This window comes from Dreissena polymorpha, chromosome 1, assembly GCF_020536995.1.
Source record: "Dreissena polymorpha isolate Duluth1 chromosome 1, UMN_Dpol_1.0, whole genome shotgun sequence".
In the NCBI taxonomy this organism is placed as follows: Eukaryota; Metazoa; Mollusca; class Bivalvia; order Myida; family Dreissenidae; genus Dreissena; species Dreissena polymorpha.
Window position 1 is genome coordinate 111824283 of NC_068355.1, and position 24558 is coordinate 111848840.

The window sequence follows — 24558 nt, forward strand, 5'->3', positions numbered from 1 at the left end:
TACATGATTATTTAGACACACGTTTCGTGGTTTAAAATTGTCAGTGATTTGTCTATAATCGGTTTAAATCGTTGTTTTTGAGTACTTTAGATTTAGCAAGTAACGCGTGCGTCAAAAAGAAACTTTGTAGAATTACCTTTCCTTCTTATATTCTTGTCCAAACAAAATGTTTTCTTTGATCGAAGCATTGAATATCCACGCCTGTTGGGAAACATAGGCCACAGTCCCACTAACTGCCAAATGCCCTTTTATTAACATCATCTGAAAAATATAATGGGACAAACGTATATATTCATATTACAAATATGAAAAAAAAAAGCACTTATATAAAGTTCTATATTCGTAGATAAAAAAAAGATGTTTGTTTTGTACGAATGTTCAATTAAACAAACGCTAGCTAAATCAAAAGAACATGCTTTCGATTAAAATCATACCCACCCTTCCTATGATAGCTGACATCAGGGAGGACTTCCCGGATCCAACAGAACCGCAGATGCTAATCAGCTGCCCCTTTATGCAAATATATCATGGCAAATTCATATTTCAAACTTACTTGCTGGCATTCCGCAAAACGCTACTTTTGAGTAATATAAGGTGTATATCGATTCTAATACGATTTTCAATTATATTATAATACCATATGCGTTCTATAAAAGTATTTAAATATACGAAACTTCATTAAAGAAACAAACTCATGCACTCAATTCTTTTTAATAAACGCTTGTCGTTTATTTAAGCCAAAGTAACACAACGGTAAGATTGTTATTTCTCATATAAGTAAGATGGTCAATAATACCTGTTTCACTTCGAGTGTTATATCTGACAACCGGAATAAGTTAGAACTTTCGCTTCTTGGACTCCCAACTAAAATCATAACTAAATATAAATTATGATATTACGGATAAATATACAAATTAAGAACATAAAGCGATCGCAAAATGTGATGGGCAATTTACAAATCAAAGCTTACATTTTAAAACGATATTCCAACGTAATGTGTAGTTTAACATAAAAGCAAATGCAGAAATTTAACGCGCAATTCATTTACTTGACAAATGCCATCTCGTCATGTTATGTATGATACAATAGCCATACTATGCAGCCAAACGAAAATTATGTATTTATATAAGACACAATTAGGCTACGGTTTAATAAAAACACACGTTAAAATATTTACTCTTCTAAAAAGACACCATTATGCGAGTAAAAAAACAACATTATGACACCACTTTATTTGCGATTACATGACTGTGTCTCATTGACATCTAGAAATGATTCCCAGATGAAATTGGCAGCTTTAAGCTCTACAGCGTTGTCCTTTTTAAAGACGTCTTGCGAAGGCGAAGCGAACTCGTCTAACGTTAACAATTTCTAAAAATAAGATTTTTTTAATGTTTGTACATTTATCTTTTAGAAGACCAATCTAAGAGACCAAAAAGTTACCAACATTTACTATTACGCACTTAAGGTTTTAATCTAGACTGACTTGACTTACAAATAAGAACATACATCATAATAATAAGCATACGTGTATTCACACAATAATAGATACGGAATATTACGCTAGTCAACTGTTCCAAGAGTTTGTATCACTCGAGTGGCTTGTGTGATGACGTATCACACGAGAGGCGGGGCCTCGAGTGTGATGCGAAATAGCACAAGCCACGAGAGTGATACAAACTCTTGGAACAATTGACTAGCGTAATTATATTCCTTTTATTATATACAACAACTAACGAAAACAGTTAACACTTGTATTTTTTAATTTAACAAAACTGACAAAACAATGACTAAAACGGTACGCCATAGTTTATTTAAGACGCGTATGAATACAGTTTATGTAAATTAACGTGTAAACATTCGGACCGGGAAAACACAGGTTTCCGACACGCTTACCTTAATGCCATCGTCAATCCAATGTTTATAACAATTAAGTTGACAACTTTAATCCGATGTTTATAACAAAAACGTTGAAACAATATGCACTTCCAATTCTATCTTCCATGTCTTTATCAAAACTTAGTTTAAACCACACTATTTTATTGTATTCCTATCGAAATATACATTTATGCATGATAAACACACACTCCAAAATACGTTTTGAATTAGTTCGATGTTTTTAACAAATAGTTAACTGTTAAAAAACACCACGCCCGACAGGTCCTTAAATTCCATAGAGTTTAGATAAAACTATTGTGTTTTGTTACAGAAATGACGTCACACGATGTACTACGTATTATATTTCGTAATATAAAATATTTCTATTTTCGGTGCGCGTAATGTGACGTCATTAAATGGGTCGAAGTAGTCCGGCTAGTATGGTAATACGGAATTGGAAACAGCGAGAAGCGTAATACGGGATTTTTTAGTTCAACGATTGATACAACCTGTATTTTGTTAAAAGCATCAAACAGGTATATAATAAATTGTTGTATCAATGCAATACATGAATCGGTCTCTTGCATTTGTTTATTGCTGAATGACCGTAATTAGAATAAACTAATTTCGATAAGAAAGTCCTTTTTTTTTTAAATACTGGGATAGGAACACGCAATGAAACCCGTTGATGACTTTATTAAATGATAGAAAATAGTACAATTAAGATAAAACCGCCACACAAATATTGGCTGCGTCTGTTGTTTTTACTGTGTGCAAGGCGTTGTGTTTTAGTCTTTAGTCGATGTAACGAGGCTTACTTCAATCCGTCGAAAGCTGACTGTCGCTTCACCATATGTCCTCAAAGCGGAGGGAACAACCGTGATACTTATTCGCACAAAGCTCAGGGTTCCGATGATAGCGAAGGCCTGTAAAATAAAAAAGGTTAAATACTATAATATATATGCTAATGGTAAAACTAATCCCACATAATTATTTTTCTAGTAACGTGTTTCGAGCATCTAAATTGTGTGCAAAACTATATGTAATCCTTCAAAATTGACCATTTTATTTTTCATTTTTCTAAGTTAATATTACCTGAAAAATAAAATGTATACCTTTGATCTTTATCTATCTTTATTTTGCGTTGGTTTACAACTAGATCTCATAAAAATCAACATTGCATTTACTTGTTCAATGATAGATTTTTTTAGATAGAATACATTTATAAGTGGATCGTATTTTCTTTTGATTATGTATTATAACACTAGACCGTGCCATTGAAGTGTTTGCATAAAAGTTTAATGGCGATGAGGCTTAAACCATAGAGAATTGTTGTGAAATAACTCCACGTATGTATTTACTAGTCGAATCGTAACTTTTAAGTCCTGAAAAACTGTTAACGACAGAGGTAAGATAAGGGTTTCTCTTTACAAATGATGCTGGGGAATGTTTAATTTTTTAAATGTAAATTCTAATTAATTTAATCAGTAGATAAATTCTAACAAAAATTAAGTCAAATTTTAAATTCACGAGTTAATCTAGGTTAAAAACAACCATATGATACACAAGATATAACCATGAAAAAAGTTACATAAGCATTGCACGTAGCTCGTATGTATGCACACTCAAACCAATGTTCGTGTGTTTGCCTTACATGTATGTAAATAAATATGCTCTTGCATGCACAGGTTTGGTTACATAGAAAAAAAGATGTAAACTGCCATAGAATCTTGAATTATTATGGTGAGTAGAAAATGAAAATACTGAACAAATGAAAGTTGTATTCGAGATTCCTACGTGACATACTCACAGTAGATGCGTTTAAGTCGTTTCCGGCGGCGACGAAAGCGGTAATCGAAACAACGGTGGCTATGACCGGTGTCACCTTTATGACAGAACCGATAACTACGTCCAGAAAAGCGGAATAAAGCAGGTACATTTGTTCTGATTGCCTCACATCTACAAAGTATTCTGTTATTTTGAAATCTTATAAAAACGAATTAACCTTAAAGCGGTCAAGACAACTCAAAAACATAATTTAGTTTATGGCAATTTAATGACAACAAACACATTTGTGTGTTTCAACTTTCTATGTTCTATTAGAAGTGTTGAGATAAAAAGGATAAATATGCGATCTCTTATCACAGATTGCACTTGAATTGATCATTTACATCTGAAAAAGATAACGGATGTTCACTAGTCGTAAACTATGTATTATGTGAAAAGGAAGTGTTTTCTAAAATGAGGGTAACTTATAAAATCCACATAATTGTTTCGATCACACACGTATTTCATTGCAATTAGTTGAAACACTGTTTTTAAACTTATCGTTGGTTTGCGACATAACCCATACTAATTGTTACAATTAAGCTGAACATATTTACTAGTCATACTTTTGATGGCCTCGTTGAACGGTTTTTCCCACGCATACAATTTGATGAACTTCATGCTTTTTAGGATCTCGCCCATGCGTCGAACCTGCAAGGGACAACGAACTGAATCTTGCCGTGTAGTTGGTAAAATGTAAATATTCTAAGCTTGTATCTGGTAAAATAAGTATATTATCATCATGATCCCTTCCCTACATATGCCTACGGACGTTATGTATAAATGCTTGTAGTATGATACGTATATAATTATGATAATTTCACTTAATGCGATTTCGAACTCTATCTAAGCATATCTATTAGTATACGAGTACAATTATGATCACTGCACTGCATAGGGCTGCAAACGTAATCTAATAATGTATCTATAAGTTTGCGTATATAAATTTGGTCACTTCCCTGAATACAACTTAGAACGTTATATGAGCATGAATTTATTAAGGTGCGTACATAATAATGATCGCATCCCTTCACGTTGAACACACTATTTGCACGCATGGTTGTTAGAATAGTGTTCTGCAGTTTATACGGCCGTTTATTCTGATCATGTTCTGTAGATTTTAAACATTGAACATTATATTCTCAGCAGGAGCCCAATGTAGTTTCTTTCAAGTTTGTTATTTTGGTTGTTTTCATGTGCCGTCTACGTTCGCAAAGCATAACAATTACATGTATAACTAATGTCAATAGTGTTTGTAGAAAAACACAGTTAATGTTGTGTTATAAGTTAATTAGCTACAACTAATATCTAATATATTGCTATTACATAAACCTTGCTTATTGTTGTTTGCATAGCATATGAACATCATACATTTGATTCACTTTTAACTTTGTATGAGTACTAGAGTATTTATTGACATGTTCCTTATCGATACAAATACAAGTATAAAATGCCCACATACCCTCATGTCGGTATGTTTTGAGCAATTCTTTCGCATGGTTCTCGTTAAGCCGGTAAGTCGCATCTGCAGTATAATATATTTATTCAAACTCAATAAAATAAATTAAATAATTAACGAGGTAATGTAACTTAATCTTTACTTGATAATATGTATTAAACATGTTTTGTCAAAACTGACATCAATTGTGATCTTTTAAGCAATTTACATTTTGTTTAATGTTATCAAGTTAATAAATCGTTGTTTTGTCGTTGTTATTGTTGTTGTTTTTAAATGGAAAGGGGCATATTCGTGCAGTGTGTTAACAATAAACTGGTAATACAATTTACTCTATTTAACGGCGAATACAAACGCAACATATTGAAAGAACGCTTTTGCCAAACTATATAATAATAAAACATTACTATAATCGTAATCAAACTGCCTGAAAAAGCGCTCAGTAACAAGAGGTAAAAAATCACAACATGTTGATGTGCCTTGAGTAAAACTATATATTAAGTTATATTACTTTAACACTGAAACCGTTTGTTGAAATGAATTGCTTTAATAAATAAAGTAAACAGAGTGCATATGCAAATGGACTTCATAGCTGAAATTGCTGTGTACATTTGTATGGAGTATGTGGGTGTCGATGTATGTTTTGCCTGCATAAAGACAATTTTATAACATCATACCATTACTATCCATCCAAAGAGACGTTTACCTGTGCCGTGAAGCAACCTATAAAGATCCCTATGGAAACGAAGCACCAGTATCCAATCAGAGTGTAGGCGTAGATCGTGCCGATGATTAGATAGATTGGCAAGCTAATGATTAACATCGTGTACCACGTGGCGTTATACACTCGGTACGAATCCAAGCTAAACATATTGAGGATCTGCAAACAGCAATTGCTGAGTCATTACACATTATGTTTTCTTTCGTGTTTCAAACAACTGAAGTTATCTTGAAAAATATTCACTTATTTAAAAGAAAAAAAAACATGCTACATTGCATTTGTTATCAGTGTGCACAATTCCGGACACGTGTTGATTATTATGGTCATTGTTTGTAATCTAGTGGTAACATCAAATACACAATTGTGTATGGAAATAAAAGTTAGAGGGCGTACTGTGTTCATAAAAGTAATTGTTACTCAAAGTTAAGCATAAAGATGTTTGCGCTCCATGTATGAAAAATACACAAGTAAGATTTTTTTCACGATTATGTAAACTCCGCCATAAATAAATTAATAAATGTATATATATATGTAGTCGTAGACAGTGCCATTGATAGGTTGAGTTGCACGCAAAATATTTAGACCGTGATCCACGTGTAGTTATACACCCGGTACGAATCCTAGCTGAACATTATGTGGAAGAGCAAATAACAATTGCGGAGTCATTACAAATACTGTTTTCGATCGTGTTTCAAACACCTGAAGTTATCTTCGAAATATCCAGTTACGTTAAAGAGAAAATAAATAAATGTTTTATTGTTTTTAAATCCGTTTGCACAATGCTAGGCAATTGTTGACTGTTGTTAATAATGGTCATTGTTTTTAAACTAGTAGAAACATGAAATACACAATTATTATTGTGTATGGAAATATAAGAAAAAAATGTTCATACTGTGTTCAAAACAGTTATTGTAACTCAAAGTGAAGCATTATGTTATTTTTGCTCTACATATTACAAATACAAAATAAGATACACGTATTGTAGATATAAATGAGATAAGATGACGACATGCATTTAATAGCTTTTGTAACAAACCAAGAAGAATTTTGCTCGTGTTGTTGACTGATTTAAATATGATCATTCTTTTGGTTCATACACGCCTAGCAAATTAAGCGTTGTACTATACCCATAGCAGATTCAAAATAGATGTGCCATACCTCTGAGGTTGTCTTTCCATTGATTGCTCTCAGCTTCATGAGTTTATCGTACATTATGCCCATGAATCCTGATCTGAAGCGGGCACCTATAACAAGTCGCCTACTTCTTATTTGGTAACATACATATTCTTAAATAACACATGTATTTTAGGTTATAATATGGCGTGTGTGTGTTCATTGGCCTTTTTACACATTCTGCGGTAATGACCGCAAAGCGCCAATGTGTGTTATAATATATATGCATAAAGATATGTGTCGTTTTATTATTCATAGCTGGAATATACCTGTGTTTATCCCCGTGTTACGGATTATATATTCAAAGATTGAAGGCATCTTCTTTTCCTTCCAAGGCATTTTGCCTTGTTATTTGTCAAGATATTCAGAATGGATATATTTATAATATATATGTTGATTTTTAAATACTCTTTTGAAACGGATGTCTCTGCTTGTGAACTGAGGACCTTAGAGACAAATAAATTTTACCATAAACACAGTGGGGCGTTTAGAGTGGATAAAGTACCAAGCGCATTATGATAAGCTAGTTCATTTATTTTTATCATTTCAATTACATTTTCCGGGTTTTGTCTTCATCAATAAAGTTTTGTTTGTATGCCAATATTCAGAGGGCACATTGGTTGAGAACATAAAATTTGTTAGTTGTGTACATATTGTAGTTTCTGTTGTTTTCATTGTGTGTTAATTGTTGTTGTTATCCTGTTGTGTTCTTTCAAGAAAAATGTCCCTTTTCATTTTTTACTCACACTGGGTATACTTCTAATCGATTTTTGTTTCAAAAAGAACGTTTTTTCATAATCCTGTTTTTATACATGTTTTATCGAAATGTATCATCCGGTTATACATTACAAAAGTTTTCTTGTATAGTAATGTTAAATAATTAATGAATTATTCGAAGAGATCCGATGGCGTACCGGTTTGAGCACTGAACACCATGAAATTGGCAAAGGAGATGGCGCGCACCACCTCACAGGCCAACATGGCCGCCGTCAGGCCGAGACCGTACAAGAGGTTGTTTTCGGCAGACTCCAGGTAGCGAAGCAATTTGTTCACAAGAAGCGCCTGCAGAAATATAAGAACATAATGTAACAGGTATCATTTAAAAGTAAATGTTAAATGATATATACTAATATTTTCATCAGAGTTGTCCCGATTTCTTTTTGAGGTTTTTTTTTGTACCGAGAACAAAGAAGTATTCAAAAGAATAAATATCAAAGCCCAAAAGCTTGCTGGTTGAAGCCGATTTACTGTATATTCCTATATGTTATAGGCAGAACTAAAAAGTCATTTTGTAATTGTCGATAGAATATAATGCGCAAAACTTGAAACATGAAGTTCATTGAGACGTCCATCTGAAATATGATTGATAACATCAAACATCAGCAAATTGCAAGGTATTTAAGGTGGGATTTAATTTACACGCACGTGATTGTGTGATTTACCATTTACAAGAAGTTCACAATGTGTTTATGTACAGATCAACAAAGATGGTACAAGAAGTATTTCAAGTGCTTTGTGGCTTACATATTCACATTTTTTTTACATATTGTTCTTACTCTAGTATTCCAATGCATCCTTGCTTCATCAGTGCCATGCGCCCAATTCATTTCCATGTATATGTTTTAATTGAAATGTTGATAATTTACCTAATGCGTACATAACACTCCAATCCATTAACTTTATATCCTTGTTAAAGGGACCTTTTTACAGATTTTGGCATGTATTGAAGTTTGTCATAAAATACTTCATATTGATAAATGTGAACATTGGATCAAAAAAGCTCCAGTAAAAAAACTAGAATAACATTAAAGAAAGAAAAAAGTAACCCTCAACTGGGCTCGAACCGCTGACCCCTGGAGTAAAAGTCTCAGGCTTAGACTATTCGGCCATCCGTGCTCATACACTTTATATAAGCAATCCTCGTAGTATTAATATTACGATAACAACAGCACTCTCCATATTATTCAATCGTTTCGCGTTGCAACGCTTTATTATGTTAACCGGTATTTCAACAATGTTCTGTATTCAATTGGAATTTGTTTAACTTAAATTTTAATGCAATATCGTATTGATAGGAACTTACCGACGAAAGGAACATGGCCAGAGCTTTGACAGCCAGAACAATGAGGCTTACAGCAGATCTTGTGAGTATGAACCTGATCCATACCCTCAAAAACGACGCCTTCTTGGGGCCACAATCATGAAGCTCCTTGGACCATAGCATCATCATTCTTTGCGAGAAAAAAATATTGTGCGTCATGTATTTTTGTGTACTGTATTGACATCTAAGATGCATGAGTAACAAGAAAAGTATGTGTCTTATATATATCACAGCACATAGATTTAAATTATTAAGGCAATTTGAGAATGCAATTTAAATGGACTTGTTCACAGATTGGTGAAATGGCAATATTACAAATACAGTTAAGCAAATATTTAAGCAAACAATGTATGCATTTTTATCGAAACAACTCCACTCCTGACAGTTGAAAATGTTCAGTCACTTTTGATCTTTTATAATAGTTTACTTGTCACCAACGTTTAAATTGTTCATTACTTTAAATAATGTTTATTCGCTCAATAATCGTATTCAACACAAATTTAAGGCTATTTTACTAAGGGAATGCCGAAACCCCCAAAACCCATTCGACCCATTTTACCGCCCACTTGTTAAAATCGCCTCAATTGCCATTTCTTGAGCTTGTGGCATATCTGAGTAAGTCACTGTCTTACACAATTTTACATTGTCTACCCATTTCCCACTTAATCACGTGTTGTAACGCAATTTTTCACAGATTTTTGTTACAATCCAGTTTTGTCAGTTCAACGAGCCCCTTAAGAAATCATCGCCATTGTTTGAACTTTACAGCGAACGGAAACCGTCAGTTTGTAAATTGGTCTACATCGTTCGGCCCCCTACAACAGGATTCTGCGCTATTGACTGTAGCAGTTTTTGAAAACAATTATTGTGTGTATCGGAATAGTTTCGATGGACACACCGCTTGTTACGGGGGAAGGACATCATGTATTAAATTTCTCCCCCTTTTCCGTACAAATGACCCCAGTCTGTTCATTTAAATGCTCAAACAAATATACTTAATTGTGTAGTAAAACTTTCTCGGCGTTTGGCGTTGAATAATGGGGTATTACATAATACTTTATTTTATTTAGATTATTTAGATCCCTTTTATCTTTTTTATATATTATTTTTAAGCATTTACTCTTTGAAAGGTATTCGCAAGGCAGTCAGTAAAACAGAAACAAACGATGTGTCTTTACTATATAGACGATAATAAAAACTTTATAATTTCATAAGTTTTTAAATTTCAAACTAAGTAAATATAAACGCTATAAATAAAACAGTTTAATGTTCCATATCTTGTTATGTTTGTTTTATTTTAAAATCGGGAAGAAAACTATTTTGTGTTCGTTTTCAATATATTGCTTTCGAATTCGGACCGAAAAACGAAAATGCGGTACATACATGGACCTTTTCAAACGATTATCGTCACAATATAGTTTATGTTTTATAATAAGTACAACGCAAACAAAATAAATATACTTTGTTTTGTTTTCTTAAGTTTTGTTTATTTGAAAATAGACATGTGAACTATAATGTGATGATTTTCGTTTTGTTTCTGTTTTGTTGAATTCATAACAGAAAACGGAAAGACGATATCTACAAGGACCGACTTAGGGTTCATTTGTTTTGTTCATTTTTGGGGATTTTGGAGGAAGGATTAAATTGGTCGTTTCATATTCCGTTTGGTCGTTCTGGGGACTGTTGTCAGCCATAGGTACAAAAGATAGGATTTTTTTTCTCATGAAAATCACACTGGCTGCGAAATTAGATACAGAAACATTTACGGTTAGGTTCTGAAAACATATTAACAATTAAGAACTTTGAATCTTAACCTTTATTCGACCAAGTAATTATAATAACTTACGAAATGAATAGCTGTTTGGTCGTTTTTTGCACTTAGATACGTAATTTTTGCATATCATACCTTAGTCATTGCTCTTTGAAATATAACAGAAATGATACCGTGTGTACATTTACCTCTGACCTTTACTAAATGAACATTTCAGTGAAAGTTGTTGTTTTGCGTTTTTTGTCAGTATACAAAATACAAAACAAAGATGGCAATCATTTGAACTTCTGATCTCTTTTTAAACGTTAGAAAACAGAAGCCATGTAGGTTGAGCACAACCATCGTATACCAATTTGAGCGGTTTGTTGTACAATACAAGCTTCGTCAATATGTTATTTGGCTCAATTGAATGGTTCAAGTCCGATACATACATCGATTCCATTCGCTTAATTGACTATTTCTAATCTTGATGTATTCTCACCTCTCTGTGTTCACTCGTACCCCCTCCATATCAGAACACTCCCACACATCGCTCTGTGACACCTCGACGTCGCGATGTTTAAACATTTTCCAAACAAGTGGAGAAAACCATGTAAGGAATAGGTAGGAAAAACAACCTGAGTTGCTTATTGGGATTTGTCTGTCCCTAAAATAAAAGTAAAGTAAACCATGTAAGGAATAGGTAGGAAAAACAACCTGAGATGCTTATTGGGATTTGTCTGTCTCTAAAATAAAAACGAACAAAGAAAATCCAATCTACATTTGAACTACCGTGGAACGTTAATTATTTATTTTCTGAAAATTTTAATCAGAATTATGTGGATTATGATAACCTTTGATATTGATAAACATGCAAATAAACAAAAGCTTTATATAATAAACATGTACTTGTATTATTAAATATATGTTTTGATTTAACAACAAAAGCTTTATATAATAAACGTGTACGTGTATTATTAAATATTAGTTTTGATTTAACAATGAACATTATTAAGCGTATATTCAATCATTTAGAAAATGTTATAAAATGGTCGCCGTGGGTGCGGAGTTGATCTAATACACAAGACTAGCATTGAAATAAAAGTCTTGACTTCAACTAAAGACAAACAATCCACTACGTTTGAACATATGGACTGTAGTGTACAGATTAAAGACTACTCTCTACGATTGGCTGTAATCTACAGACCACCTCCATCAAACGACAATGGCTTGAAGTCTAGTACTTTATTAGAGGAAGAATGGTCCCAGTTTTTATCAAAATATGCAACAAGGATAAAAACATCATTTTGACCGGCGATCTGAATTTCCACCTTGACAATCCGTCTGATAAAGATGCTCTAAAACTCAATAACATACTCCATTCTTTTGGTATGATGCAGCATGTAAAAGAGCCAACACACGTACGAGGACACACTCTGGACGTTGTGATCACCAGAGACACTGCGGATACGGTATCCAACGTAGTTGTTACCGATCCTGGACTTTCAGTCGGCTCAGGAAACATTTCTAAAGACCATTATGCCGTCATCTTAAATGCAAGAGCATCAAAACCAGCTCCGGTAAGAAATACTGTAACCTTTCGGAAACTACGAGAGATCAATATTGAAACATTTAAACAGGATATCACAGAGTCAGAAATACAATTTGAAAATAAACATGACTCTGAAACCCTTGTCCAAACTTATGATACTAAACTTTCATCTTTGGTAGACAAACATGCTCCACTAAGAACAAAATCTATAACCCTGCGGCCGACTTGCCCGTGGTACACAGATGAGCTTCATGACGCTAAACATATCAAACGAAATTTGGAAAGAAAATGGCTAAAATCGAGACTCACTATTGATAATGAAATTTATAAAAACCACTGCGCCAAAATGAACAAAATGTTGAAAAAAGCACGCGTAGATTTTTATTCAGATAAAGAAACATCCTGTGGCCGTGATCAAAAGAGCATGCACAAAATCACAAAACACTTACTAGATGGCCCATCTGAAATAGCTCTCCCGTCTGGCAAAACATCCGATGAGTTAGCACAAGATTTCAATAATTTTTTTCATAAATAAAGTTGAAGGTATCAGAAAAGATATTTCTGAACATGCCCTATCTCAAGCAAATTCAAAACAGAGTAATGATAATAACCCAACAGCAGAAACATGCAGTTTGACACATTTCCGTCCGACAACTAAGGAAGAAGTTGAAAAAAATCATTATGCAATCCCCAAATAAATCTCGCGCGCTTGACCCTTTTCCAACTTGGCTCCTGAAAGAAAGCAAAACTGAACTACTACCAATACTGACAAAAATCATCAATCTTTCGATGGAAACAGCAAGTGTGCCAAGATCCTTTAAAACATCACGTATAAGACCTTTATTTAAAAAGCCCACCTTAGAAAAGAAACACTACAAACTATCGCCCGGTTTCGAATCTGCCATATGTTTCAAAATTATTGGAGAAAGTTGTCAGCAAAAGAATAGATTAACATTTGACAGAAAACAATTTAAATGAAGAAAACCAGTCTGCATACAGGAAGTTTCACTCAACAGAAACAGCTTTATTAAAAGTTCAAAACGATGTCCTACAATTATTAGATAAGAAAAAGGTCACTGTCTTTGTTATGCAGGATCTCTTTGCCGCTTTCGACACCATCGACCACATAACCCTTCTAAACCGCCTCGAACAACAGTTTGGCTTTGCTGAAAAACCACAACAATGGGTAGCTTCCTACCTATCTGACCGCTTCCTAACGGTGAGCATTGACGGCAAGGTATCAGAACCAGTGCTGCTAACCTTCAGCGTACCCCAGGGATCTGTGTAAGGCCCAAAATTGTATACCATGTATACTAAACCTGTTGGGGAAATTTGCAAAAAAACATGGACTCGGGCATCACTTCTTCGCCGATGACTCGCAGCTCTACCATTCATTTGAACCCACCGATGGAGCAGCCCAAGACGAAACACTAAATCGAGTTGAAAAGTGCTTCCACGATATCATCTCGTGGATGAATACAAATATGCTCAAACTTAACACCGACAAAACCGAGGTCATAGTATTTTCAAGTCAAAACAACGCCAAGTACGTAGATGGGTTAACTATTTAAGTAGGGGACTCGACAATAAAACCATCGCAATACGTTCGAAATCTCGGTGCTTGGTTTGATTCAAGAATGAACATGGGACACCATATAAATGCTATAGGTAGATCATGTTTCGGTCAGATTAGGCAATATCTTACACCAAATGCCACAAAATCCTTGGTCAATTCACTTGTCACGTCTCGGCTAGACTATTGCAATGCACTGCTGTATGGAACACAAACATCAGCTATCAAGAAACTACAACATGTTGAAAACACTGCGGCGCGTGTTATCACAAGAACATCCCGCTATAGTCACATAACACCGATCCTAAAAGAATTACACTGGCTCCCAGTATAAAAAAGAATCCACTTCAAAATACTTACCAATGCGTTCAAAGCCTTAAATGGACAATCGCCTGTATATCTGAAAAACCTACTTGAAGTCTACGAACCAAGGCGAAACTTAAGATCAAAGAACGAAGCGACTTCAATAGTGATTCCAACGAAGATTAAATCCGTATCATACGGGGAGCGAAGTTTCATGTACGCTGCACCCAAACTCTGGAACTCACTTCCATCAAACATTCGAGGTTCTTGAACACTGAATTCATTCAAAAAGGCACCGAAAACTCACCTCTTCCTCCAATCTTATGCAATATAAGCAGTGGTTTATTCAATTCATTATATAACATCTCTATCATCATGAACTTGAATTAACCCTTTTAAAGGAAGCATAATTATTCCTTTGAGGGTTTGTGGACTCGTGGCAATGGTATCCTGACGTTACCCTTGTCTCAAAAAGTATAAACTTGAATTTACCTTTTAAAGGAAGCATAATTATTCCTTTGGGGGTTTGTAGACTCGTGGTAATGGTATCCTGACGTTACCCTTGTCTCTTTCTCTGTTTTGTCTCTGGTTTGTCTTGCCGATCTTTTAAATTAATGGTTACTGTGCATGTTTTTTGTTGTTTTACGTAGTACTAATTGTTTAAGTTTTAGATTTTATTGTTTCATTAATTGTCTTATAGCTATACTCATAGGGTAGTTTTATAGTGTCTTGTTGATCTTTCTAATCAAGGGTTACTGTGCATGTTTTTTACGTAATACTTATAGTATTATAGAGTAGTTTTATAGTATAGTTGAGTAGTTTTTATCGATTTCTTTTGAAACAGTGTTGCAAAGTGTATTCGTATCTGCGATACGTCAAATGTTCTTATGTAAAGCGCATTTGAACGTGCACTCTTGCACGAAAAGGGCGCTATATAAATCCGGCATAATAATAATAATAATAATTATTATTATTATTATATGTAACAGATAAGCACACACAATGGACGAATAAGTCTTGATCTAAAATTAATAAGTGCCTAGCAATTCTATTCGGCACATTGTTAATAATTTTATCTGATGGGTTTTTCATCCCAACTTACTCTGATGCTGATCGGATGGGCTTACAAATCTGGAGCGCCTCCAAGTACTTCCGTTTAAAGGGTCTTTCATTTCCGCCGTCGGAACTCATCGATGGTAATTCCGTAAAACTTACTCTGAAATGTAGACGCTACGGTAACATGTGGATGATAATTGACATACGTATATGTCAGTAGAGGTGACAACAGGATGGTCATATAAGTTCATGTCCGCACGAGGAGATTTGCAATTGTTAATACGGAACTTGTAGGCTTGAACGTGCGCACATGAAACGTTCACAGATGAAGATATTATTTAATTTATAACGCCGTTATTTCGGGCGCTGCCTCCATGCCACCGTACAACATGTCTACGTAAGAAGTATACTATAAGTTTCTATTTCTAATAAGTATAGTTCCATTTTGTAAGATAAGGGATTGCACTGAGGTATACTTATTGGAAGTTTGTTGTTTTTATAGAGCGATTCAATAAGTTCTGAGTAGTGAATTTATGAACTTATACAAATAAGGGGATTGAAACAAATATTCGTAAAATCGAAAATCAGACAACGATTCGAATATTCGATTTTAGTGCAAATAAACTTGAAGCATGTATAAATGAACAGTTGCATTCTTATTCAGTGCAGACGGCTTTCGTGTATCAGTAATAGTTTGGAGAACAGCGTCAGAAATTAACGAGATGATATATAGCATACGGGAGAGTGTCATGAGGAGAATAGTGTTTGTACTGCTTTTATCTTGGAGTTTAAACAGACGTTCAAACATCGCATTTGAATCTATTGTCTAAGATTATTGACATGTTATTGAAAGTTCAGCCTCTCTGAAATAGAACAATATACAACAATCAAACTTAAGTGACCTTCGAATCACCAATCATTTTACTTGCTTAATTTATATATTAAGTGAATGTCTATCGTTGGAGAACTGAGTTCATCTAATATTAAGTAATAAAGTTAGTGTGAAATAAGTGTAAATTTATTAAGGCTGGAGAGAGTTTATTTCAAACACGCTTTACGTTATTTTAACATCTACAATTTAGAATCTAACTACATGTGTATTATAAAATTAACCCATTTTGTCTTGTTTAACAATCAATATTTGTATTTATTCGAATAATGAATACGAAAATTCGAATATCATTTTAATTTTTCCTACCCATCGATAAAAAATATCGATGTCAAGCTTCTTATCAGATCTAACGAAGAATTCATTTGTATTCACTTCTTCTTCTTCTTCTTCTTTGCGTTCGCGCTACACAATCATGCCAGTTTCTGCAATGAATGTTGTAGTCCGTCTTAGATCTTCCAGACCTCCATACAGTTTTCTGTTGAGGGTTGTGTCTTCGGACCACTCCGCAGCTCGCTCCTGATCGTGTCTTTTGCATCTTTGAAGAACATGTTCAGCAGTTTGTTCCTCTTCTCCACATGGACAGAGTGGTGAGGGTACCAGCTTGTATTTTCTGTACAAGTGGGCATTCAGTCTGTTGTGTCCTGAGCGTAGTCGAACCATCACTACTTGTTCTGCTCTGTTAAGCAGGTGATAAGCATCTTGCTCTTGCTGGGGCCTGGTGATTGCCTTTATGATGCTGACTTTCTCTCTGTATGTAACCTGGGTATTTGGTTGCTCTGTTTTTGCTCCCTGTTTAGCTAGTTGGTCAGCCTCCTCGTTTCCTGACACTCCACAGTGGGCAGGTATCCACTGGAGTGCTATGTTGAGGTTATTGCTGAGTCTTGTCATAAGTTTTGCTAGTTTTGGGGAGGTGTTGTTTGTCAGAGCTTCAAGGACTGATCTTGCATCTGTGAGGAATACTACTGAAGTGGTATCTTCAGGTGAGTTCTCAATCATAAAGGCTGCCTTCATGAGTGCTTCTGTCTCAGCTTTGTAATTGCTGCACCTCTTTCCTGTGGCCATGAAGTGTGTTTCATTTCTGCCTGATGGATATCTGATGAGGATCCCAGCTCCTCCGTCTTCAACGGCTCTAGTAGCTGATCCGTCTGTGTATACATGTGTCCACAGATCTGATGGGAAATCCTCGTTTATCATGGCTAAGGTATGACTTCTTTTCAGGATTTCATTTTGTGCTTCTGAATCAAGTAGGGGGACAGTAAGTCTGATTTGTACTTTTGACAGATCATTTGCTGTTGGATTAACAATGTCTTCAGAGCTGAGTGGAGTTGTTTGAGTGTCCAGCTGTTGTGCAAACTGTCTGTTAAGTGTCTTCACATGGTGTACAAAGCTACCTCTCTTCAGCCGGTTTTTAGTACCTTCAGTTAATCTAGCTTTTATCGGATGGTCAGGTAGGGATTTGAACTTTTCAGCCTGTAGTAGTACTTTAGTTTGTCTTCTTTCATGCAGTGGCTGTATACCAGTAAGTTTTTCCATGAAGGCAATGGGTGTCGACTTGGTGGCCCCTGTTATGATTCGCAGTGCTTGGTTCTGTACCTTGTCGAGGGCTTGCTGGTTGGTCTTGGCTGTAGTGGACCATGCTGCTGAGCTATATTCCATTGTGGGTCTCACTGTGCCCTGGTATATGGTTTTCAATATTTGCTCATTAGCACCCCATGTTGTTCCAGCAAGTTTGCGCATCAAAGCAAGTTTCCTTCTGGCGGTTCCTTCAATACGGCTGATATGTGGCTTCCAAGTTTGCCTCTTGTCAAATGTGACTCCTAGGTACGTAGCCTCATCTTCTTCCTTCAGCTGTGTTCCTTCCATCATGATCTTTCCAGCTCTTTGCTTTGTGGACATGGTGAATAGTGTTGTGGATGATATTTCCTTGTTAATGGAGACACACCAGTCATTGGCCCATGCTGTAAGCTTGTCTATGGCTCCCTGCATTCTGTATGTGGCCGTGGTTGCATGTTCTTCCTTACACCATAGCACCAAGTCATCTGCATAAAGTGCGGCTTTTACTCCCTTTGGTAGCTCAGACACTATGTCATTGATGAAAAGCACAAAGAGTGTTGGAGATAAGACTCCACCTTGGGGGACTCCATGGCGCAGTAGGAACTTCCTGCTTTTTGTTTGGTTCAGACTAACCCTGGCTCTCCTGTTATATAAATATGACTTGATCCAGGTCAGCATGGATCCGTCAACTCCGTTCCTCATAAGTTTCACTTGTAAACCATCAGTCCAGACTTTGTCGAACGCCCTTTGAAGGTCAATCCAGACTGTCAAGACTACCTTCTGTTCTTGAAATGCGTCTTCGACCTCTTGTGATAAGTAAGTAGTCTGGTCTTCAGTTGAGCGAAACTGTCGGAAACCTGCCTGTTGGGGTGCCAGTAAATCATTGGTCTCCAGATACCACTTGAGGCGTGCATTAACAATCCTCTCCATTGTCTTGACAACACAGCTGGTGAGACTGATCGGCCGGTAACATTGCGGCTTTCTTAGGGTCCTTTCCTTTCTTGTGGATAGGAATCATGGTAGCCTCTTTCCAGATTTGGGGAAGTTTACCTTGTTTCCAGCTGTAATTGTATATGTCAAGGAGTTTGCGCATTGCTGTCTTGCCTAGATGAATTAGCATTTCGTTGGTAATTCCATCGGGTCCTGGTGATTTCTTTGCTTTCAGTTGTCTGATGGCTGTCTGAAGCTCGTGCATGGTCAGTTCCTGATTCATAGATTTTGATGATTCACGTCTTGCTCTCCTATCCCTCTGTTCTTTTCTAGCTTCTCGTTGTCGCTCTCTGTTGACATGAATATTACTGACATCTTTGTAATTTTTGGCAAACACATTTGCAGCTTGTTTTCCAGTTAACAGCTCTCCGTTCTCCTCCAAAGTTACTGAGCCCCTCGCATTTTCATTGTCATCATTCAGTTGCTTTGTAAGTCTCCACAACTTGCGTCCATCTCGTTCTAAGTTGAGAGATGCAGTTTTCCTTCTCCAGCTTTTCCTCTGAGCTTCAAGTTTGCATCTTAAGAATTTTGCCTTTGCATGCTGTAGAGACAGATTGGCTTCTTGTGAGGGATTGGATTCAGCTTCCACCCTGGCTTCTGATAACTTGTTCTGCAACTCTTCCAATTCTTCACTCCAGTATGGCTTATACTCTTTTCTTGCCCCTCTAGGTATAGCTTTTTGTGCAGCCTTGAGTATGCTTTTGTTGAACTCCTTTACAACTTGGTTTATGTCCCTACCATCAACTCTAATGTCTTTACACAGGATGTCTGTCTCAGATTGGTACAAGGTCCAGTTGGCCTTCTTGTAGTTCCATCTGGGTAGAGTTGAAGAAGTAGAGTCAGTGTGTTCCAGAATGATGTGGACTGGGCGGTGGTCGCTTCCTCCTAGTTGTTCTGCTACTTTCCTCTTGACATGGCCATGTATGTCAGCTGTACAGAAAGCAAGATCAGGAGTTGAAGTAGTGTGCCAACTTCTAGAGTAAAAGGTTGGAAGGTCATCAGGCTTGTTGATTAGATTTAAGTTGTTATCATCTTGCCAGGTCTCCACTTCTTCTCCACGTTTATCTATGTGGTCATATCCCCAGCTTTGAGAGTGGCTGTTGAAGTCACCAACTACCATGAAGTTTTCACTGTCAGTTGGGATGTTTTCTAGGGATAGATTTTGTCATTTGGAGAGTACATGTTCACAAGGGTCAAACTAAAATCTTTATTTCTGAGGCTCAGAACTTGGAATTCATAGTCGTCCATGTGTGTTTTAGTCTGGACAGCATTGATGTTGTTCCTGACTAATGTCATGATTCCTCCTTTTTTTCTACCAATCCTGTCGTTTCGGAAGCACTGATATCCTCTGATCTTAAAGGATTTTGTTGGTTGAAGGTGAGTTTCTTGTATGCAACAGACATTTATGTTTTCCTCATGAAGGGTATGTTCTAGTTCAGCCTTCTTGTTGAACACTCCCTCTGCATTCCAATGCATCACTGTAAAGTGTTGCTGTTTGACTTTTCTCATCATTGGCTTGTTGAAGCCTGTTCTTCTCCTCTTGGTGTTTTTTAAGGAGTGACCCCCAGTAGCTTTGGGTGGACTCTGTCGAGGCACAGAGCCCGGCACTGAATCTCCCTGGAGGGATCCCAAAGACTCAGCACCACATCGTTGATAACTAGTAGATTGTATAGTCATTGCGGAAATTACATGATGCTGTGGTTTGTTAAGAGAGTGCCAGTTGGCCCAGCATCTCTGATTTCAACTCTCTAGGTTTTGGTCAGGTTACCCCTCCTTTAGCCTTTGTCGAGCCAACGACGAACTGCAAGGCAGCAGTGTATTTCTGTCAGGTTGTTTTCCTTTAGCCTTTGTCGATCCAACGACGGACTGCAAGGCAGCAGCGGTTTTCTGTCGGGGTATCATCCCTTAGCCTTTTCCTCTCCCAAGGCATCCACAAGGCAGTGGAGCTATTTGACCCATAGCTGGGAACTAGGTTTACAAAACTGCAGAGCATGTCCCCGCGCCGGGGGGTCATGCAAGTCCAGTATCTAGGGGCCTAGTTTCCTCCGAGACCTTGTGGTTTAGCCTGGGGCCGCAAGGTGCCCAGTTACCATCCATCACCTCGCGGAGGATCCCATTTCTGGGCCACAGCGGTCTTGATGCATGAGAGGCTATGCCTGGAAGAGGGAGACTGAATATGCTCCCCTTTTCCCAGCATACGCTGGTATCCAGGTGTGAGGCTGTAAGCGAGATACATAAAGCACACACTTAGAGCAACACAAGTTGCGCATCATACACCCATTACGACGGATATTTGTATTCACAAAAGTATAATGTCACTATGTAGCGATACAGTGTTTTGGATTTTAGTGTTTTTGATATTGGGTTTAAGTTTACAGTGCGTAACATTGTCTGCAAAAGGCTTAAGCCAGTTGGTTAATATTTAGTTCATAGATACTTTCCAACTCATTGTGACCATGAATGCCTGTAATAGTACAATGGTTACAGAAAATAACGAAATAAAATACGAACATGTCCTATAAGAACATAACACATGAAACTGTTATCCGAGCAATAATTCGGTCCTCGATCCTTGATAGCAAGAAGGACTTAAGTTTTGTAAATACATTTAATTATATAAACCATGCTAAAATGACTTTTTATCACAGCAACATGATCATATACATGTTAATGAGCTTAGTTTACTTTCCAACTCAAATGTTACCTTAAACTCTTACGTTCTTCTTCATCGGTGAGTATTTTATCAGGGTTTGAGTTATCCAGAAGAATGTTGGCGAATCCGGTCTGAGACACGCGCGAGTCTCCATGTGTTTTCGGTAGTACACTTCCGGTCATCGGCCGTTCAACACCAGATACATGTCTTTCTGGCATTTTGGAACTGTTTGAATAGTTCATTTGTATTCATATTACTATAATGTCGTTCACACGTTAATGTTTAATAGTTTTAATAAACCAATTTATGAAACACGCCGTCGAAGAATATCTCTATATATTAAACTATGTTTGTGGTTTTGAAAATTGTAGATAATATTATTGACGCCGTATTTTTTTATCCGATTCCACATGTATTCAAACAATGATTCGAGTATCCAGCATACATACGGCACTTAATTACTTCTTCATTAGGCTTGGCACGTGAAAAACTTTTTAGAAAACAGGGGAATGTTTTAGCTATGGATCAACCAAAACATTACTGAGTACAGCTACCAAGTTGTAAACAATTGATACTGGATATTTATACACAAATATGGCATGTATCTCATCGTATTGCCTATTTAAACACAATTTTACGCTTGAATCATACTTAGATCAAGTAAATGAAGACAAATATAGAATCGCACTTAGTAAGTTCCGCTTATCATCACATAATAATGAAATAGAAAGGGGCGGTATCATAATATCGAACGAGAAAACGCAATTGTAAATTTTGCACCATGAACTCTGAAGCGCCGTTAAATGTCGCATCCCCGTTAAATGTCGCAGGATACGAGATGTGTCGCAACGTTGACGATAAATGTCGCAAATCCTACTGACGATATATGTCGCAACTTAAACAATAAATATCGCAAAAATTTCAACTGCCGATATATGTCGCAACATTAACGATAAATATCGCACACCTTTGTAAGTCATGTAAAAAATGAAAAGTTGAAGTAAAATGACTAAAACTTTAAGGTTAGATCTCGATTACCTGACGAGGTTCCACCAGAATGGTTAGTTTAAAGTTAGTATTTCCCGAAATTGTCAGTTGTGGTAAGTATATTCTATAAATGTCAGTTGCGGTCAGTATTGTCTGAAATGGTCAGTTGTGGTCAATATTGACCCAATCAATTCTTATAATTCTTGGCTCAAGTAGCCAGTTGTTGATTTCCTTGTGCTAAATGGACTGCTGTTATCAAAATTGGCCAAAATTGTAAGATGTGATAAAACTGTAACATTATTACAGCAACACAAATTACGATAAAATTGTATTGAACAACGTATGCTAGTTAAATGATTATAGTGCATGTATTATTATCTTAGTTAATGTATTACTATTTTGAAGACGCACTGGCATATGCCGTAGTTTTAACTGGTATACTGGTGAACTGACTGAAGACTGATATGTTCTTTTTATTTTTTCTATATCGTTGCCTTCAATTAATGCTAAACATATAGGCAGCGGTAATCTTTGTCGCCGTTTCACTGACTCGCTGAGTATAAATCTATTGAAAAATACCTCATCAACGTTTATCGGTGAACTTAGCCTTCTGTTAGTTATTTCCTTTACTTTCGTGAATATAAAAGTATTTGGTGAGTAACAGTGTCAAAGATCATCCTCCGTACACAGTATTTTTGTTTTTTTTAGATTCACGATCCCTTTGGAATTTTAACTCGTACTCGTCACGGTATTGTATCCTCTGGTTGAATTGCCATTCTTTCGCTTTGATCTATATGTTTCATTTGGATCTTAGGAACTTAAGGCACGGGTGTTTTGTGCGACAAGTTGTCTCCACATGGTAATCATTTGTGTCAAGTTATTTTGAAATCGCAAATACATCATTAACAGTCCGGAAAAAATATCGGGTGATAAGGACATACATCTATATGCATGTGCATACAGGAGCAGTGATAAATACTGATAAATATTCTATTAACTTAGTATTATTTTATGAATATTCACATTTGCTAAAAGGCAATACAAAAATGTGTTTTCTTTCCCACAGTATTTTAACCCAAAGAACATATTTAACATGCAAGAAAATACATACCTTACATTTTGATGACCTGAAGTATTTCTGACTTTAAAACTGATTAATTCAGACACGCATGCATCATTTGCATAAACTTTCAAATAAACATGGTGAATTTGTGGTTATTATATTACATGTGGAGCATTTAAAGATGCTATCGTAATTACATTGACATGCACAGCGCCTAAAAGGTTACAAAAAATACCTGAAATCCAAAAATATCAACAGACAAAAACATATTATTAAACATTCCCTCGTAACAAACCCACCTATCCCGAACCAATTAACATGCCATAAAGTGAAGTTCCTTGCGCAAACCAAATATAATTACTACTTAGTGAGGTTACAGAAAATATTGTTTACATTTATTCAACTCAAGGCCGACCTGACCGGATATATAGCTATCCCAAATCTATAACACTTTCAAGGTGCCTGGTAAAAATGATTTTATCATATTTATTAAAATCAAAGTACTGACAGTACTGGTGTGACGATGCTTTTGAAGAGGATGGATATTAAAGCATCAATTTTAGTTTATCTACATCACAACAATTGTGTTTGCGGGTACGAAAAATATTTGTTACTAAGTCATGCCAAAAAAATAATTTGGGTACGAAACAAAATTTGGGTACGAAAACAAATTGGGAAAAAAAAATTAGGTACGTCAAACATCGGATGAGTACTTCGAAGGAAATAGTATGAATACACATTTCGGAAGCGGTAATGAGTTCCTACCTACGCGCGTCAAAATGTTAGCGAAATATGTAAACAAAGCGGTAGCCTGTCAGGAATGTTTGAAATAACGAAGAAAATCTTGTATTGATGTTAGTTAAATGAAGAAATGTACAGAAAATATGTTAAATAAGCAACGGCGATATTTTTCTCAGCCATATACTTGTTAATAGTTTATATCACAAAATGGAAGTGAAAGTAGAACTGTCAAAAATGTCAACATGTCAACGTTTTGTTTTTGCTGGCGATTACACTCAGTGTGTTCAC

At 36.0% G+C, this 24558-nt stretch overlaps 1 protein-coding gene across 1 annotated transcript; it reads right to left on the reverse strand.

Moving 5' to 3' along the window:
• Window positions 1–132: 132 nt before the first annotated feature.
• LOC127844647 (ATP-binding cassette sub-family C member 5-like) lies at window positions 133–22075 on the reverse strand. Its single transcript, XM_052375080.1, has 15 exons — window positions 21531–22075; window positions 15437–15550; window positions 11409–11573; window positions 9139–9286; window positions 7970–8117; window positions 7041–7126; window positions 5868–6041; window positions 5168–5230; window positions 4272–4356; window positions 3689–3837; window positions 2697–2804; window positions 1245–1371; window positions 797–864; window positions 439–510; window positions 133–261 (listed from the first exon to the last, which is right to left on the reverse strand). The coding sequence occupies exons 1-15, from the start codon at window positions 21719–21721 to the stop codon at window positions 133–135; spliced, it is 1827 nt and encodes a 608-aa protein (XP_052231040.1). The 5' UTR covers window positions 21722–22075.
• Between the last annotated feature and the right edge of the window lie 2483 nt (window positions 22076–24558).